Source organism: Oncorhynchus mykiss, chromosome 8 (genome assembly GCF_013265735.2).
Source record: "Oncorhynchus mykiss isolate Arlee chromosome 8, USDA_OmykA_1.1, whole genome shotgun sequence".
In the NCBI taxonomy this organism is placed as follows: domain Eukaryota; kingdom Metazoa; phylum Chordata; class Actinopteri; order Salmoniformes; family Salmonidae; genus Oncorhynchus; species Oncorhynchus mykiss.
The window spans coordinates 46,163,225-46,183,853 of record NC_048572.1 but is presented as its reverse complement, the minus strand read 5'-3'; the positions used below and the strand labels follow the sequence as shown (position 1 = coordinate 46,183,853).

Genomic DNA, 20,629 nt, shown 5'->3' with positions numbered 1-20,629 from the left:
TTCCCACAAAATGTTTAACATTCGCACCATTCTAGGCCTACCACATTGCTGTGCTAAAATGTGAAGAAATAATAGTTTATCAACAGTTTAAGCTAAACATACTGATCAGCCTTATTCATTGAAACGGCGTATACTTCCACTTCACTAATTTGCTACACATCCTGGGGATTAAGAAGTGAGTAAACGCAATGCTCACTGAAAAATAAGTGGGTATACCGCGTATGCCTGCATATACCCTCCATTACACCTGTATAGACCTGGGAAGGGAGTCCAAGGGACAAATTAACTCCTTACCAGAACCAACAAAAGCAATGTACTTGGCTTACCATGTGTTACTGTGTTGCTTTGAAGTGGCTGTGGTATTGTTAATGTGAACCGTAACAACTACAGGACCCAGAATCGACCCGTGTGGGACACCTTTCGTAATATCCAGGAAATCTTATTTAACAGCGTCAGCAGATACACATTGAGTTGTATCTGTCAATGAATTACATGCAGCCTGGTCTATGACAACGCCTCTGAATTAGGGGTGAGTAATCAACAGTATCGAAAGCCTTTGACAGGTCAATGAAGATTCATACAGGAAACTACATAATTTATAACTAATGTAAGATGCAACAGAGAGAGTGCTATGACCTGGTCTAAAACCCGACTGATTTAAATGTATAATACATTTCTAAGATAAAATAGGGCGATTAATTATTTAGGTCACAAGGGTCACCACCTTTGTGAAGGGGGAGTACATGGGCCGCCTTCCAAACCTTGGGGATAGTACCAGATTTAATCATCAGGTAAAAGGATTCAGCTGTTAGGGTGGCAGAGAGCTGCAGTAAAAGTGGATCAAGCATATCAGCCCCAGTGGATTTATTTTCACATCAATCTTAAGTAAAGCATATAGAACATCACAGATAGTAAATTGTTGAAATGAAAACAAAGATTCACTACATGTTGGGTAGTAGTGAACACATGTTGGGTTATTTACGCAGCCCAACTGACTGGGTCAAAATAACCCAGCATGTGTTCTGTCCAGTATTTACCCAGGGATGGGTTACCAAATAACCCAACATGTTTTCTGTCCAGTATTTACCCAGGGCTGGGTTACCAAATAACCCAACATGTTTTCTGTCCAGTATTTACCCAGGGCTGGGTTACCAAATAACCCAACATGTGTTCTGTCTAGTATTTACCCAGGGCTGGGTTACCAAATAACCCAACATGTGTTCTGTCCAGTATTTACCCAGGGCTGGGTTACCAAATAACCCAAATTGGGTTGTTTTTAATGCAGCATTTTTTGAATGGATGGGACTTGGTCAAAGTAGTGCACTAAATAGGGAATAGGGTGCCATTTGGAATGCACAAAGATGTGCAGCCTACATTCAAAATTAATGAATGACCTTTTTTTTCTTTGTCTTACTAGATCTGTCGGAGAAGAAGAGCGACCTACGAGTGTGTGACGACTCCAGCTGCCGTTTTGGAGGTGTCTGCAGAGATGACGGAGCCACGCTGAAGTGTGTGTGCCAGTTTCAGGTATGTGGTGTAGTTTCTACCAGATTTTGTGTGTGTACATGTTTACCTACGTTATCAGGTTCAGAATGTCGCCCTCTTAAGAAACTACTCAAGTAAGAGTAAAAAGGATCCGGTCAGAAAACTACTTAAATACTAGTTACACATTTAGTTTGTTAATTTTTTACACCTTATGGTAAAATGTGACAGCAAACAAAGATAACAACAACTTAGTGCAATTGATTTGAAATGCGTTATTTAAGCCTGCTAGCACCATCTTGCAGATGTCCTCCAGCATAGTTACTCCCTTCACAGAACAGCGCAAACTGGCTCTAAGCAGAATAGAAAGAGGAGTGGGAGGCCCCGGTGCACAACTGAGCAAGAGGACAAGTACATTAGTGTCTACTTTGAGAAACAGACACCTCACAAGTCCTCAACTGGCAGCTTCAATAAATAGTACCCGCAAAACACTAGTGTCAATGTCAACGTCCAAAAAAATCTCCTTAGGGGTGAAGACGTGGTGGAGATACAGAGTTTGATGGACAACTGAGAGCCAATAAATGTATAATCACAGAGTAAAATAAATGTATATTCACAACAGTCACTACGTTTTCATCTGACAGCGACAATAGAGTAAAATAAATCTATGTAACTGAAGTGATTTGGTAAAATGTAACAGAGTAAAAGGTAAGTTACTTTCTTCAGAAAATACTTGAGTAAGAGTACAAGTACAGCCCACAGAGAGTAACTAGAAAAGTACTAGTTCTTCCACAAACAGACTTAAGTACATGTAAAGCGTTACTTGTTGTGCGTTACTACCCACCCCCGGGGGTGCTTGGTATAGCTTCGGAGGGGAGTGCTGTTGTTTTCGCCCTCTAGTCTAGGTTGCTTTCTGTAGTCTGAGGTGCTGAATGAGAAGGCCACCATATTTCTCTCTAATATGACTGTAATTGCAACAGAAGGAGGACAGGTGTGTGTGTGAAGAAACCAGAATACCTTAGAGACATAGTTTAATGGGGAGACTGAGCAATAGCCTACAGTATAGTATGTCTTCAATCAGCCCTTGCCTGCAAAGCCTTTATGAAGTTTCCTAGATGCGACATGACATAGGTTATAACCATTCATGACATTCCCTCATAATGAACGATAGATGACTAGAATGTACAGTGCATTAGGGGAAGTATTCAGACCCCTTGACTTTTTCCACATTTTGTTACATTACAGCCTTATTCTAAAATTGATTAAATTGTTTATTCCCCTCATCAATCTTGACACAATACCCCATAATGACAACGTAAAAACAGTTTTTTAGAAATGTGTAACAAAACTGATCACATTTACATACGTTTTCAGACTCTTTACTCAGTACTTTGTTTAAGCACCTTTGGCAACGATTACTGCCTCGAGTCTAGTATATGACGCTACAAGCTTGGCACACCTGTATTTGTGGAGTTTCTCCCATTTCTTCTCTGCAGATCCTCTCAAGCTCTGTCAGATTGGATGGGGAGCGTTGCTGCACAGAAATGTTCAGGTCTCTCCAGAGATGTTCGATCGGGTTCAAGTCCGGGCTTCCCTCAATCATGACTAGTCTCCCAGTCCCTGCCACCACTATGCTTTGCTGTAGGGATGGGGCCAGGATTCCTCCAGATGTGAAAGAGTTCAATCTTGGTTTCATCAGACCAAAGAATCTTGTTTCTCATGATCCTTTATGTGCCTTTTGGCAAACTCCAAGCAGGCTGTCATGTGCCTTTTACTGAGGAGTTGCTTCCATCTGGCCACTCTACCATAAAGGCCTGATTGGTGGAGTGCTGCGGTGTGACTAGGGTGGGCATTCTAGTTTCTTTGTTTCTATGTTTACTGTTTCTATGTTTTGGCCGGGTATGGTTCTCAATCAGGGACAGCGGTCTATTGTTTTGTCTCTGATTGGGAATCATACTTAGGCAGCCTGTTTTTCCACCTTAGTTGTGGGTAGTTAGTTGTGGCCTGTATAGCCCTAGTCAGCTTCACGTTAGTTTTTGGTGTTTTCTTGTTGGCGACATTCAAAATAAAAAAGAAATGTACGCTCACCACGCTGCACCTTGGTCCGGTCATTTCCCTGACGACGTTCGTGACTGAACTACCCACCACAAACGGACCAAGCAGCGTGGTAAGGAGAACTGGACATGGGAGGACAGCCTGAATGGGAAAGGATCCTGGACGTGGGAGGAGATCCTGGCGGGAAAGGATTGCCTGCCATGGGAGCAGGTGGAAGCAGCGAGAAAGGTGGAGGCAGCGAGTAAAAGGGCCCAGGATTACACAGGGTCACGGCTGGCACGAAAGACCGGGAGGCCACTCCCCAAAAATATTTGGGGGGGGCGCACACGGGGAGTGTGGCAGAGTCAGGGTTCAGACCTGAGCCAACTCCTTGTGCTTACCGTAGGGAGCATGGTACTGGTCAGGCACCGTGTTATACGGTGGAGCGCATGGTGTCTCCAGTGCGCGTTCACATCCCGGTGCGCTACATTCCAGCTCCCCGCATTGGACGGGCTAGAGTGAGCAACCAGCCAGGACGGATGGTGCCGGCTCAGCGTGCCTGGCCTCCAGTGCGTGATGATCCATGGCACGAAGCCTCCAGTGATGATCCATGGCACGAAGCCTCCAGTGATGATCCATGGCACGAAGCCTCCAGTGATGATCCATGGCACGAAGCCTCCAGCGATGATCCATGGCACGAAGCCTCCAGCGATGATCCATGGCACGAAGCCTCCAGCGATGATCCATGGCACGAAGCCTCCAGCATCGATCTGCGGTCCGGAGCCTCCAGCGACGGACCCCGGTCCGAAGCCTCCAGCATCGATCTGCGGTCCGGAGCCTCCAGCGACGGTCCCCGGTCCGGAGGTGGAGCGGGGTCTGCATCCCGCACCGGAGCCGCCACCGAAGTAGATGCCCACCCGGACCCTCCCCTATAGAGTCAGGTTTTGCGGCCGGAGTCCGCACCTTAGGTGGGGGGGGGGGGGGGGGGGGGGGGGGAGTACTGTCACAGAGAGGCTTTTATTCTCTATTTTGGTTAGGCCAGGGTGTGACTAGGGTGGGCATTCTAGTTTCTTTATTTCTATGTTTTGGCCGGGTATGGTTCTCAATCAGGGACAGCTGACTATTGTTGTCTCTGATTGGGAACCATACTTAGGCAGCCTTTTCCCCACCTGTGTTTTGTGGGTAGTTATTTTCTGTTTAGTTGCCTGACAGAACTGTGCACTTTCGTTTTTCTACTTTGTTATTTTGTTGCGGTGTTCAGTTTAATAAATATCTTGAACGCCTACCACGCTGCACCTTGGTCTCCTTCAACCCACGAGAGCCGCGACAGCTGCAGAGATGGTTGTTTTGCACTGACTATCATCTGTGGGACATTATGTAGACAGGTGTGTGCTTTTCCAAATCATGTCCAATCAATTGAATTTACCACAGGTGAAACATCTCAAGAATGATCAATGGAAACAGGATGCACCTGAGCTCAATTTCAAGTCTCATAGCAAATGGTCTGAATACTTATGTAAATAAGGTATTTCTGTTTTTTATTTTATAAGGCACTAACGTAACAAAATATGGAAAGGGGAATGGGTCTGAATACTTTCCGAAGGCACTGCATATTTAAATTATGGCTTTGGCTACTCAATGACAGCTTTTGCATTAGCTAGCTTACTACTATTTCACAACTACCTATCACATTTTCTTGTTGTGAAAGTATCTGCACTCTCAAATCAAAATCAAATCAAATTTTATTTGTCACATACACATGGTTAGCAGATGTTAATGCGAGTGTAGCGAAATGCTTGTGCTTCTAGTAGTTCCAACACTGCAGTAATAACCAACAAGTAATCTAACCTAATAATTCCACAACTACCTTGTATACACAGTGTAAAGGAATGAATAAGAATATGTACATAAAAATATATAGATGAGTGATGGTACAGAACGGCATAGGCAAGATGAAGTAGATGGTATAGGGTACAGTATATACTTATGAGATGAGTAATGTAGGGTATGTAAACATTTTATGAAGTGGCATTGGTTAAAGTGGCTAGTGATACATTTTTTACATCCATTTTTCCATTATTAAAGTGGCTAGAGATTTGAGTCAGTATGTTGGCAGCAGCCACTCAATGTTAGTGGTGGCTGTTTAACAGTCTGATGGCCTTGAGATAGAAGCTGTTTTTCAGTCTCTCGGTCCCTGCTTTGATGCACCTGTACTGACTGCGCCTTCTGGATGGTAGCGGGGTGAACAGGCAGTGGCCCGGGTGGTTGTTGTCCTTGATGATCTTTTTGGCCTTCCTGTGACATCGGGTGGTGTAGGTGTCCTGGAGGGCAGGTAGTTTGCCCCCAGTGATGCGTTGTGCAGACCTCACTAGCCTCTGGAGAGCCTTATGGTTGTGGGCGGAGCAGTTGCCGTTACCAGGCGGTGATTGTGCATCTGTCAAAGTTTGAGTGCTTTTGGTGACAAGCCAAATTTCTTCAACCTTCTGAGGTTGTATATTGCCTCTTTGCATTATGTAGACGCACTCACCTTTTTGTTTTTTGTTGTTTTCTGCTTTTAATTTCAGTGCCACAAAAACTACATCCCTGTGTGTGGCTCCAATGGCGATACCTACCAGAATGAATGCTACCGAAGACAGGCCTCCTGCAAACAGCAGAGGCTCATATCACGCTCATCTGATGGGCCATGCTCTGCAGGTGAGTGTTTCCACTTCTACGTTACAATCAGAGAAATATCATTTCTTAAAGGATTTTTTTTTTTTTATTCCCTCAGACCACAGCAATTTGACTCATATGTCCACAACCCATCACAGCCCAGAACAGAACATTCACTTGAATGGAAATGTCTGTTCAAATAATTGTATTTATATTATTACAATAACGTTCAATGGATGTAGACTTGTTCAGGGCTGCAGTCTGTTTGTCTACCTTTCACCCCTGTGTGTGCACTCCTTCACTCCCCTGGTGGATTTAAAAGGAACAGAGTGGTGGACGAAATATGGTAGAAACTCTTTCAGCACTAGTTCTAGCTGATGCCAATCCAATGAGCTTTGACGTCCATGTGGGGGAGTGAGCAAGTCCATACTTCAGGGAGAAGTGTGGGAAATAGAACGCAGCCCCAGGTTCTCTCAATCCCAGTCCTCAAGGTCTGGCGTGTCTACAGGGTTTCTACTCTCCTCAATACTTTATTGATTACACTGATTGGTTTGAGATTCCGCTCACCTCGTTTCTTAGGTTAACATCAATTAGCAATTAAAGAAAAATATGGAAAGCAGCTGGCTCTGTTGGGGATACCTGTTGTCGAAATCACAATTTCAGAATAGGTGTATTTGGAAGTGTTAGTTATTTGCTTGTCATTCATCAGGGTATGGCTTTGAATAGGAAATATCTGACTGGTTCACCAGGTCTAACCCAGAAGCCAATTCTGAGGCAGAAACAAAAGCCCTGCACAGATTGCCCACAGACACACAAACACACACTCACATCACTTGTTCACCTGTGCCTACACTAAGACAGACAGGTTTTCTCTTCGAGTATCACAGACATCCCAGGGGTCACATTGTCATGACACATAGCAAACGTGTGAGAAACTTTGAGCAACAGTTTCCAGCTCGTGTCGTGAAACCAATCTCTCGGGGCGGTGGCCTGATTTCCCTGGTGACGCATCACAGCAGTGCACTCTTTTTACGACTTACCCGAGCGTTCTTGCGCCGCAATATGCCCTCTGCTTCCTTCCCCTCTCTCCTTGCTTAGTCCCATTTCCTCTTGCCTATATTTAGGCTTTCTGTCATTGAAGCGTTTGGTGGCTATGAGCCGACTGCCGAGGCAACACCATGAATACTAAGGACCCTGATAAGGGCACCCTATTCACTATTTAGTGCATTACTTTTGACCAGAGCCCTATGGGCCCTGGTCAGAAGTAGTGCTCTATAAAGGGAAAAGGTTGCCATTTAGGATGCAGCAATAGGGCTAAGCATTTTTTGCAGTAGTGAGTGGGAGTAGTTACAGGAGTGTCCGTGTAGGTGGATGCTCTCCACTGTCCAAGAACACATTAAAAGGGGCATGGAGAGAGGAGACATCATACATCGTTTATGATAAGCAATCAGCATTTGCTGGGATCAGGGGGTCAAAATTGGTAACAAAATTGGTCAGAGTCAAGGGTGTGTCAGAATTCAGATAGGAAAAACGTATTGTTTGGATTACATAATAGAATTAGCATTCGGTATAAGAGTTGTTACATTTTTTATCAAACCCACACCAAGAAGTGTGTCAATGTTACTTACTTACAAGTTTTTCACTCTGTAAATGTTAGCTACCTACAGTGGAACAGTATTTTTTCTGCAGTATGGATTTGATCAAATCAAAGTTTATTTGTCACGTGCGCCGAATACAACAGGCTCCATCCAATAGTGAAAAAAGGTATTAGGTGAACAATAGGTAAGTAAAGAAATAAGATAACGGTAAAAAGACAGTGAAAAATAACAGTAGCGAGGCTACATACAGACACTGGGTAGTCAGGCTGATTGAGGTAGTATATACATGTAGATATGGTTAAAGTGACTATGCATATATGATGAACAGAGGGTAGCAGTAGCGTAAAAGAGGGGTGGCGGGACACAATGCAGATAGCCCGGTTAGCCAATGTGCGGGAGCACAGGTTGGTCGGCCCAATTGAGGTAGATTGAACTACAGTCAATGTTTTTGCAGTCAAGACTGGGCTGTGGTTTTGGGTTGAGTAAACCTTGAAGCTGATCTTTGGTAGTTTCTAGAGAATTTACGTCTGGTCCCTCTGTTAAAAGTTTTCGTGAACTATGAATTTGGATAGAGGTGCTGTAAAAGAAAGCTGTAGGGAACTTTAATTAAACGATGCAGCCAATATTCATCTCCTAATGCAACAATACCATGCCAAAATCTTGGAAGCATGTGTCCATTTCTTAATTCAAGCACACTGTGCCAAGATTTGTGTTGCCGGGGTCCATTTCTTAATGCAACGACACTATGCCAAGAAATATAGGGAAGCAGTGTTTTTGAAGGGCATACACCATATGTGGATTAGAATTGTGACAACGTCTTTCCTGTCTTCACAGATACTGGCTCCGGCTCTGGAGACGGAGGTACGTGGTATACTCTATGGTTAATCCTGTGTTAAGCATATACATCCAATATGGTTTTCGAACTACACATGTACTAGATGATAAAGCATTGAAATAATCTGCACTTACAGTCATTTGTTCTGTGACTTCTGAGGCGAATATATCAGTGAAACATACTTACATACCTCAAAGGCCCCAAAATGACTACATTGGACAAGAAAGGGGCACACCTGAAACCACGGATTGTGCGGTTTCACAAGTTAAGAATGACGGTCGTATGTGTATATGTGAACCATTTAGGTAAAATGTGAGGTAAACAATTAGCAAATAAACCTCCGAACTGCCTCTAACTTTTAACCCTTTTTGAAGATTTTTCCTCGTGCGACATGGAATGGTGTACCAACTCCTAGGAAGTACACAGGCTTGATACACCAAGCACTTATTTCCTATTCTGTTCATGCTGAATGCTAATGCAGTCCCTTGACTGTGACAATTGGTATGTCGGTCATTTCTGGAAATGCCTATTTAGATTGCAGTTTAACTTTACATCCCCCTGCTTATTCACTACTTCTGAAAGCTTCCAACTCTTGAGTTTGTCTCGGGAATACATTTCAGACAATACACAACAAATTCCTTTAATGAATACTCAAGCTGGCTTTTTGGATGATTTGTGAATGGGGGTTACACAAGCCAGTGAACCGCATGGCTTTGTACACAGTCTGTAAGCGAGCTGGAATATTACGTCCCTGATAATGGTCTGAGAGACAATGGCCGTTCGTTCGTCCCAGTAACTTCTCCTGATGGAGGCATTGATATTTCAGTAACACTATTTGGATAGTCCATCTACAGACTATCGGTAACATTTCAATTGCATGTCTTTAGCATCCCAACAGCATATCTGTAGCCTGTCAGTAATATTTGAACAGTGTATTCTCTCACTTGCACAAATGCCAAGCCCATCGAGACATTTTGTGACCATCTGCATGTGGCGACCGCAGCGTTTGTTGTTTAATGTGGTTTTAATTGGAAAGCAGTGACTGGGGACCCAATATCTCTACCATCTGCACAGGACTGGATAGACGTGCATAATCCCCTACAGGCGATTGGCTGAGCTGTTTATGATATAAATTATTAAAGTGCAATTGAGCTCTGATGCTTGTGTATCTGTCTGTGTGCTTTGGATGTGTTTTGCTGTCCCCTTTGAACACTGTTGGGTGTTCACAGTGGTTCTCTGTAGGGATTGTGTGTGTGTGATTGCTGTGTCTGGTTTGTTTTGAGGATTGTCTGGTGTGTTTGAGGATTGTCTGGTGTGTGTACCGAATATGTTGTGTATCAGAGGTGGTTGGATGGGAGGACAGGCTCATGGTAATGGCTGGAACGGAATTATGGAATGGAACTTTGTGTTCGATACCATTCCATTTACTCCATTCCAGCCATTGTTGTGAGCCATCCTCCCCAGACCAGCATTCGCGCGCGTGTGTGTGTGTGTGTGTGTGTGTGAGATGGAGAGAGAGAGAGCGAGGGAGAACTGAGAACAGAATGTTTCTTTGGTACACTCAGCCTTTGTGTGTGCCTCTGTGGATGGCTCATGGCTGTTGTGTGTTTGCGCCCAGGCGTAGGCGTGTTGTAATAATGTAAAAAGATGGATAGAAGGTAACACGTACACCGTCATTGATTGAGTGGGGATGCACAGTGAGGTACTGTATAGCCGTTTCCATGGAGTGGTAGGTTGCTAGCAATGTGAAAGGGTTGTTGTGGGGTGGTAGGGTTGTGTTCACTTCAGGTGTATAATATCCTGCTGTTAGTTTGGGCGGACTGCTGGATGTGGGCTTACATCCGTTAAACCCATTTGATAAAAGGATACTGTCACGTTCTGACCATAGTTCTTGTGTGTTTTCCTTGATTTAGTGTTGGTCAGGACGTGAGCTGGATGGGCATTCTATGTTGTGTGTCTAATTTGTCTATTTCTATGTTTGGCCTGATATGGTTCTCAATCAGAGGCAGGTGTTGGTCATTGTCTCTGATTGGGAACCATATTTAGGTAGCTTGTTTTGTGTTGGGGTTTGTGGGTGATTGTTTCCTGTCTTTGTGTTCTCTGCACCAGATAGGACTGTTTTCGGGTTTTGCCACATTTATTGTTTTGTAGTGTGTTCATGTTGCGTTTCTGTTATTAAAGAACCATGGACACTTACCACGCTGCGCATTGGTCCTCCGATCCTTCTCGCTTCTCCTCCTCAGACGAAGAGGAGGAGGAAAACCCTTACAGATACAAATAATATTCACGTCTCTGTTTTATCACACAAGTAATGTATATCAATCGAATCTGTAATAACATGCTACAATTTAAGGGGAAATAATCTGGGATGTGACTGTATCTAAAGCCATTTATTCTTGGAGAATATAACGTATACATTTCTTGGGTAATGCTGACAACATCTGGTGACACAGGTCAGCCTAGCAGCGACAACAAAGCCTTAGCAGATCTTTATCTATTGATCCTGTGTCATCCCGACTAAACACAACTGAGCACCACAGGCAATACAAGCATAAGCAGCGGGCCAATCTGTCAGTACAGCGGCGATAACCCAAATTCCCCCCACGACGGCCGCCCTGGTTTATTGCGTTTGATCAAATATGGGTTAATTGTAATCTGCTTTGACAGTGGTGGGCGTGTTTTACATTAGGAAATTACACCGGATGAATCCCTAAACGGCCCTCGATGAATACAGCCCCAATCATTTGCACACAGATGATAATGATACCTCACCTCGTTGATATCTGCATTTGGGTGTTGTTTGGGTGTTATTGCCTTGTCCGTAGTGAATGCTCTGCTCCACTGAAAAAATCACCACTCCACTGCCAGATAATAGTAATGCATCGCTATAGTTCCAAAATACCATGGTTTCTTTTCACTGTCATTATATAAATCCCTTTACTCATTCAACCTGGTGTAATAGAATGTGTGAGTCACTAGTGTCTCCCCCCCCCCCCCCCCTTATCCGCCTCCTGTAAATGAGAGTGATGGAAACAGGACGTTTCGGTACAATGACGGCAGATAATTTGTTCGTTCGACATGGTGGGATCTTTTTGTGTCTGTAAAATGTATTATGCGAGAGATGGCAGTGGAAACGCCTTTATGTGCAAATATATGATATATTCACCATCACATGGAAGTAAACCTGGAGTCACATAATGATATGGTGTGTGTCGCCAATTGATTTGAAACCTAGTGAATGATAGTCATGAAAAAGCCCTAGGCCTTAACCCTTAGGCCTTAACCCTTAGGCGCTGAAAAGATTTGATTAGGAATATGGCAAAACATCCTACTTGCCTATCAGAAGGCAAGGTGAAGCTACTACCACGCCTAGTTATCTTGGTTCTACATAAAGTGACAAGGGGCTAGGGCTTTCTCCTATACTGAGCCATTGCCTGAGCAAGAGAGAGTAGAATAGGAATAAGTAAAGCCATGGTTCAGGATGCTATGAAACAAACTATGGATGAAACCCAAATAGCTGGTAACAGTGTTTTGGATGTTGTCCACCCTGCTCTCCCAGAATACGAAGGCTCAGGCACAGACGCGGGGAAGAAGTTCACTAAGTGCGGCACGTGCAAGTATGGAGCGGAATGCGACGAGGACTCTGAGGACGTCTGGTGAGTGTCTAAAATAGTAACTATCTAATATCTTTTTCATATCATACAATAGGTCATAGAATATTGAACTTAAGCGTTGATGAGTTGTCTCTGGCCTCATTGTAGTGCCAACAATATTAAACACATTGTCATTAGAATCTAAAATACATTTTACATTTCAATACTATATCATACTGCATCAATATACAGTATTAGTATCATGGAGTATAATCCTACATAATCACTCTCTGAACGTACACGTCCAAGAGATCTTCCTAATATACTGTAGTCGACGCTGATGGAAGTAGACCAGGAGTTTGGAGTGAAACAATAAGGGTTAAACATGTTCCTCTCTTTCTGTCAGGTGCATATGTAACATTGACTGCAGTGGACACAACGAGAACCCTGTGTGTGCCACGGACGGAAACTCCTACAACAACCCCTGTCTGGTCCGAGAAGCCTCGTGCATGAAGCAGGAGCAGATCGACGTCAAGCATCTTGGGAGATGCCCAGGTGAGACTGAGCACTACGCTCTCTGCAACTAGTAAAACTGGTTTACTGCTTGTAAAATGGGTTGGTTTTTTTTTTACGTTTTTTTTTCATTTGGCCACACAAACAACCTACTGTACACAACTGGGTTGAATCGGTGTACTTTTGTAATTCGCAAAGGTTATGGCGCAGCTTTTCAAAGCCCAGCAAGACCAGATTTGGGGATTTTCCCATTTTGACGTAGTCATCTACTGAAATTCCTAAATTTGTCCCTTTTGAACTCGCTCTTCCCCTCTGCTGAGCACACTAGACCACAACCCGAGAATTGACAATCACCCTGAGCACCACAGAAGAGAGATGAGATACGGAGCTTCCCCAAAACCTACAATAACTCAACCCTAGTCTTCGTGCGGATTTGCGGTGGGAATTTACGCACTGTAGCCCGCTGGCAAGGAAAAAAACTCCCCAGCATGCTGGCAAATTCCACCAAGCCACGGATGTGCCCCCGAGACAACTGCTCAGTCCACAGACACCACACAAAAATAACAAACAATAACCATGCCCAAACACAATGCCCGTGTTTGTGTTAGCATTATTCTAGTGTCAGTCTCTTACTTACACTGGAAACAAACTGGGAACTGGCCCCAGTCTATTTGGGCCAAACCTACAGTATACAGCTAGCCTCCATAATCATGGTAGATGCCATAGGAAGCTAGCCATATTAGGGCTAGGCCAATGCCTCACTTTAAGCAGTATGTTCACATTTTAGTCAACCGTTTTGAGTCTCTCGGGGAAGTGTAATTACACTAGTTCCAGGAACAATAATGTTAGCTTCACTCATCTCACCTGGAGACTTTCTTACGCTAACCCTATGCTACTACAAATGCTAGCTAACCATATGCTATCTTACCCCAAAAGCTGTCGTCCCATTGTAGCCTCATCGCACAAGTTATACAAAGTCACACTTGACACAAAGCTGTGGTAATGCTAGGCCCCGTTTCCACTCGTAGAGTCCTTCATGCTCGCCTGACTGAAGCTGCTCGCAGCCAGATAAGCGTCACCAAGCAGACACCTGTCGCCAGCACTGAGCCGATCGATCAGTCACTGAAATCAATGAGCACTAGGCAAGCGTATCAAAGCCTCAGAAGTCTGTAAACAAGCACACAAGCCCTGACCAGCGCCTCAAAAGGAATAACATTTATTTATACTCCCCCGCTGCCATTCCAAACCCCTGTCACGTCGAAACCTTCCCAGAATTCAATTTACTCAGCCGTGATTGAAGCTCGCTACGCCTTGTGTGTTTCAGAGGCATCTTTTGAGGGAAAAAGCTCAAATTAGTTCTGTTATCCCAGGTCACAGTATGAGAAGTTTTGATCTAGCCAATGCTGGATGACTTTTTTGGGGGGCGGTAGTGGAGAGGGGCTCATTTGTAGTCCTGTGTTGTTGTCTGATGTTTCCAGACTCTGGGGTTGACAGTGCCAACACCCCAAGCTATTTCAGAAAACCATCCTCAGAGTATATCTTCTTAGACTTGATTTACTCAATAACCCCCCCCCCCCCCTACTTATTTTTTACACAAAACTTGGCCGATAGCCTAAAACGAGTGTTCCCACAGGTCCTAATAGAAAAAAATGCAGGACCTTTTATGGATTTCTTGTTGGTTGTTTAAGGCAGTCAAATGTCCAGACTTGGGATCAAGCAGTATTTGTTTTCTTTCAGATACGTTGAGCATCTGATTGAGCCTGTCTGTATTGCCAGGTGGGAGGGGTTTGCATTTGGGGTTTGCATTCCATTGGTTCTGTTGTGCCAGATATGCTCAATCAATCCCAGGTCAATTATTTGAATGAAAGCATAATATTATTTGGAATCTGGTTTGCAAATGTCAGGAGCGGATATGACAAAGCTACTGATTGCCTCTGTGGGAGAGAAGTCTAAGCGACAGTGTGCCTTGCAGGATCTGGGAGGAGGAGCACCTGCCTCATTATGTAGAGCAACAGACCAACTTGCCAGGATTGCACCGGTTTCCTTGACACAAACCGGGATTAAGATATTTTGTGACGCTCGAAAGCCCATATGCCAAATGTTATCGCAGTTTCAATTAATACTTTCCCCATGATTTTATTTTAGCAGATTAATTCGTTCAACCACAGTGTCATTGATTAGAGTCGATACATATTTGATCATATTTAAATTCCTTTAGGTTGTGCTCTAACTCGAGGGTTGGTAAACTCGACAGCTTCAAAATAAAGCCCAAGCATTTGTTTGCAGGTGGCACTACATATTTAACCACTGTTGCATGTTAGATTTTTACACATCAAAGCAACAGCAAGGTAAATCTGTAGCTATCTCAGTAATGCTACATCTCACAGCAATTCTCTCATAATCAGGCACACTTTTTTTTTAGGTTAAAACAACCAGGATTATCCCTCTAGAATTTTCAACTATCACTGACTTCCCACTGTGGCTGCATTGTGAGCCGTTACACAGTGCAACATCAAAAACAAACACAAAAGAAAGAGGCACTGTCAATATTTCTAGAGGAAGGATAGAATCTAAAAAATGGATGAGTATGTGCTGCCGTGTTTACTTATTCACAGCCTCACTCTATTCCTCTTTTCCTCTCATCTTCCAGTTTAACATGCACCCCACCAACCGCTCTCGTCCGCGAGCCATCGCAACAAGACGAGAGCGGCGTTGTGTCAAGCCAGCGTTAGCTGTCGACTTTTGTATGATAGGAAGACTACAAACACAGAAACACAGATTGACACACAGACACACCACAATCACAGCAACAGGCACTGGCACAACTCCCTGCACTTGTTGTTACATACCGGACTCACCTCACATCGAAAGGCCCGTAAACACATAGATAGACCTCTTTTACGCCTCCGTTCTGACAGATAGATATCCCCCTTCAGACAGAGAGCAAACATCCCCCACTTCCTTCGAAACCCTGGGAAATAATTATCCTCCAAACATCCATGAAGAGAAACATTCTCAGCCAGTTTGTTTGTTTGAGACCGATCTGTAGCCAGACAGATGGACAGGACCTGCGTCCAGCGGTCTCTCGTGTAGACAGACTGACAGACATGCAGACAAGATAAACAGGCAGGCAGAGACAGGCAGGCTGACTGACGGGCAAACACAGGCAGGCTGACTGACGGGCAGACACAGGCAGGCTGACTGACGGGCAGACACAGGCAGGCTGACTGACGGGCAGACACAGGCAGGCTGACTGACGGGCAGACACAGGCAGGCTGACTGACGGGCAGACACAGGCAGGCTGACTGACGGGCAGACACAGGCAGGCTGACTGACGGGCAGACACAGGCAGGCTGACTGACGGGCAGACACAGGCAGGCTGACTGACGGGCAACTCCAAGTCCTCACAGGCAGACATAGGGCCCAATCCCAAACCCATTAGTCCCCCCTCGTAGATCTAAGGGGACTAAACAGACAGAGGCCATCCAGCATACCAGATGGGTGATGGCTATATATCCAATCCTGATAAGATCAGGAGGTAGGCACCAGCACAGACCGAACAGTAGCATAGGCTACATTTACCAACTCTTAAAAAGACCTCAGGAGGAATGTGTATCTAAAACCTTGGTCGTATTCTGATGACTGTATTCATGATGAACAACATAATTGAATGAGTGTGTGTGTGTGCAATCATATTATTCATTATCATTTGGTGGGTGCTTATGTCTGTCCTATTTCACACACATACTATATACACATGTGTATTATATGAATATGTGTGTGTGAGAGAAAGCTTCAACTTATCTTCTCTCATTTCCACCAGCAGATAAAGAGAAAATGGGGAAGAAAGATGACGGCAGTTCGTACAATCTTTTAGGCAAGCATTTTTTTCAATTGACTCTATTTAATCTACCTGTCATTGTATTGCAATTGTTGATTTATGTAGTGGCATTGAAGTCATAATCCCACCATAAAGCTACAGTATATATATATTTTTTTTGTTAAACGCTCGGCGAACATATTGTAATACAGCGTACCAATACACCACTTCACCTACTTACTGTAGCGTAGAAGCAGATCAAAAGAAGAACAGATACAACAGAATTCAAAAAGCACCCAGGACTGTATTTTGCATCTTTTCATTTTGTGCATTGCTATTATAATCAACTCAATCTCTCGTCATTCCCATACATCTCTGAGCATTTTGAATCGATGGCTTCAGTGCCGATGCAATTCATAATACTGTGCAATCAAATGCTACCGACAAAAAGGTTACCATAACAATGCCTAACATACACATGACATACAGCTATTCCTAACGAGAGAGGGAATCAAATCAAAACGTGCATGTGATGTCGTCACATATCATTACCGCAAATGCCATTCTCTCCTTATTTTTTGGGAATGTTTGTTTTCATTTTAAGATTTAGTAGTTTACTTGATTTTGATGTACACATTCGCAGCTGACAGCTATATTGCTGTAGACACAGTAGTTCACGTGTCCTAGGCCAAAATAAATAAACAGTTGCGCTCAAAAGAAGTCTTTGAAATAATTAGGGATCTGGCGATTGCTAGGAATAGTTTGCAAAGTTGCTTGGGTTATGTCTTTTCTTCTAAAATTCCATTTCAGACACCGCAGACCCAGGGGATGGCTTCTACGCCGGGATGCACATCCCCTGTGCGGAGAGCTACGCTGGCTTCTGTGTACACGGGAAATGCGAGATCAAGTACAACATGGCCACCTGCAGGTCTGTCTCATATCTGTCGTGGCTCCTCCTTTCCTTTCTTCTTTCCCGTTCACGTGCTGCAGGCAGATCGCTGACAGGCGAGACGCCCCACTGTTTGGATAGAGCATGAAGCGGTCTGATAATCTGTATGTCATGTGTCTGTCATAAATGGAAGGGTCGGAACATTTTGTTCATAATAGAAATGGAGCATTGTGACATTGTACAGCTGTCATTTTTTTTTCATCGTGACTCTGTCTCCTTGCGATGGCGCCAACAGGTGTGACTCGGGCTACAAGGGGGCACAGTGCGAGGAGCCCCAGGACTTCAACGTCCTGTATGTGGTGCCCAGCGGCCAGAAGCTCCACTACGTCCTCATCGCCGCCATCATTGGCGCCGTACAGATCGCCGTCATCGTTGCCGTGGTGATGTGCATCATGAGGTAAGCGGCTAGGTGTCGCAACTCTCACGGAGGGTGTGACGTTTCGGTCTTCCACATTGTCGTCAAGTTCAGCGACTGAGAGGATTGAAAATAACCCTAGGCGTGAGGTGTGTACGCCTTTACAGCCAAGGAAGCCAACCGTATGTGTGACTGACGAGGGTTTAAACCTAGGTCTCCGGCGTGGCACAGGACTGTTAGTCCGCTGAGCTAAAGCCTAGCTGTTCAAATCTTAGGCAAGGTTACTCATCGCATGATAGTAATTACGTAGAGTAGGTGTATGGATGCTGAGATATAACATCTGGATCAAAGGCAATCAATTAACTTGCTGTCGAGTTTTATTAAGTTATTCAGTTATTTAGAAGAGAATACAATATTAATGTGTGTGGGGAAAGTTAATCTTCCCTAGCCGACAGTTAAACAAACCATCCATCATTTAACAAAACCACATAAATCTCTCATAGCTTAGTTTTAAGCACCGACTTAGAATCTGAGGCTCAAAACTAATTTCCTTTTTTGTACTTACAGGAAATGCCCGAAAAACAACCGTGGCCGTCGACAAAAGCAAAACCTCGGACACTTCTCATCAGACACTAACTCCAGGATGGTATAGCTCGTGTTTTTTAATATTTTTTTCTTACAACGTGGAACACAATTTTTTTTATGTAAAGATGTGTCATTTTATTATTTTATTCTTCCAAAAATATAGAAGAATGAGGATATTTATTTCAGGGACCTTACTTTTCTGTTTCTCTGGTGGATATGTAGCGTATATTGCAGCGCTATTTTTTACATTTTCCAGCCACATACTGGTAGGAGGAACCGTCGACCATGCCGCTCGTCGCTTACCCTTATATCGGCATTTTTGTTTAGTTCTTTTTTTATTCCTGTTTGTTTACTTTTTGCTTTTTTCGAAAATACGGTACCTTCGGCGAACTGGAAAATGAATCCCAAGGAAACATATACAGCGTCTGCCTATATGGAATGTGCTACGTATTGGAAACAATTATCTCCAAGACTCTCTCTCTCTCTGTCTTTTTACAAATGATGTGCAGCTGATCACCAAAATGACGTTTTTATTTATTGGGTGAGGGGTCAGCCAGCAAGGTGGATAATATGTTTACACTTATTCTTTGATATGTAATTACAATTTTAAAGAATACACTGTGTTTTAACTAGCTAATCATTTATTTTGTCATTTTATTCATGGTGACATTTTTTACGTTTACATTATTATTATGAGGATTCTTTTTCTAATTCTAGTTACTGTACGGTATATTGCATGACTTGTGAAACTGTGTTCTGTGGTGTAGTTTTAACTTAAAGAAAAGATGACAAGTCCTCAAAGCTTTCATCTCAGCAGCTCTACCAGTCCGATTATGCCAGCACATTATGATAGGCCTCCATGTAAAATAGAATGGATGGTAGATTGATTGATTTGTCAGTGGGGGAAAAAAGGAATGTGTAATGTTTAAAATAATTCTCCTGTCAGTCTTCTCAAACCAATCATACTGGGTTACATCAAAGTATCTATGACTGGAGTTTGACTTTGATGGCGGAGACATGAAAGTGGATTGTAATGCGTTGGGGCAGCATTTTTGGGGGGGGGTCTTTTAACTGTCTTACAATCACAGGATTGTAATGAAAGAGCTGTTGACTTTGGGGGAGCAGTGGTATTTAGTTTAATGATACAAAATGAAGGACTACACATTGAGATAATAAAAACTTAAAAACGTATTGGTTGCCGAAATGGATGTAATCAAGGGTTTTCTTTGAATGTGAGGATGTAATGCTGTTGTTGTTTCTCCACAAAACGTTACTTACATTTGCTCCTCAGCAAGACATTCCAAATACAGAGAAAATGTTGAATGGACGAATGAATAGGATGAAAAAGAACACTTCCGAGGTCCAAAGTGTAATGCTTAACCGCCAGTTTAAGTAGTTATTTATTTCATCACTGGGGCCTTTATGTAAATGTCTTTAGTCTGCCTACATCTGGTCGTAGGTCTTTGAGCAAAGTGTTTCTACTTGTTCTTTACCATCTCAGCCGTGACTATAAATGTGACTAGAATGTGTTTGACATGTCGTTGATCTTCTGCATGTAGGACTTCATAGGCAATTTTTGTCCCCAAAAAATAAAATGGAAATGTTTTTTAATGTGTCATGGTTTGGAATGCATCAATAGGAATAATAGGAATGAATGTCCTGTTTTAGTACACTGTCATCCCTCAACAGAGAGGGAAGGGTAACCACACCACTCGTGTTCTGTTTGACGCTTGATGCGCTGCAAGTCCCGCCTTTCCCACCTCATTGGTTTTTAGGAGAATTTACCCAGTGGGTGATTGACAGATGAACTGAGGTCCGTACTCCAGTCCAGTTGGTGGTAATAATGCGCCTTAAAGTTGGTTGCCAACCGCCATATAAAGTCCAAAGAAGAAGCCTGAAGGAGGAGAGATTACTAAAAATGAACTACATTTACACTTTTCTGTGGATTAATTGTCGGAGTAGAGGACCTTTTGCCTTTCAGGTAAAATAACACAATGTTTATATCCCAGGACAAATTAGCTAGATAGCTAGTTAAATAGGACAAATTAGCTAGCAGCAGCAAGCTAGCTAGCTAAATTTCCATAAATATTTATTTTGCTTTTTGACCTGTCCCCAAATTAATATAGTTGGTTCAGAGTTTGTTTTGATATTTCAAATTGGGTGTCCTGATCACGTCTGGTATGGGGGGACAAAAATCAACATGCGGGGCACAC

General features: G+C 43.5%; 1 protein-coding gene across 2 annotated transcripts in view; it reads left to right on the top strand.

The window, feature by feature from the left end:
- The window catches only part of tmeff1a (transmembrane protein with EGF-like and two follistatin-like domains 1a), a 77,785-nt gene extending 57,584 nt beyond the window's left edge, over positions 1-20,201 (top strand). The window contains exons 2-10 of one of the 2 annotated variants that reach the window (XM_021612637.2): positions 1,418-1,527; positions 6,081-6,210; positions 8,601-8,627; positions 12,161-12,257; positions 12,601-12,749; positions 16,534-16,584; positions 17,338-17,455; positions 17,712-17,873; positions 18,399-20,201. In XM_021612637.2, coding sequence (XP_021468312.1) covers positions 1,418-1,527; positions 6,081-6,210; positions 8,601-8,627; positions 12,161-12,257; positions 12,601-12,749; positions 16,534-16,584; positions 17,338-17,455; positions 17,712-17,873; positions 18,399-18,483 — 929 coding nt within the window. In that variant the 3' untranslated portion in view covers positions 18,484-20,201. Of the gene's footprint in view, positions 1-1,417; positions 1,528-6,080; positions 6,211-8,600; positions 8,628-12,160; positions 12,258-12,600; positions 12,750-16,530; positions 16,585-17,337; positions 17,456-17,711; positions 17,874-18,398 lie in introns of both variants that reach the window. The other variant, XM_021612636.2, reaches the window with a different exon arrangement.
- The last annotated feature ends 428 nt before the right edge of the window (positions 20,202-20,629 follow it).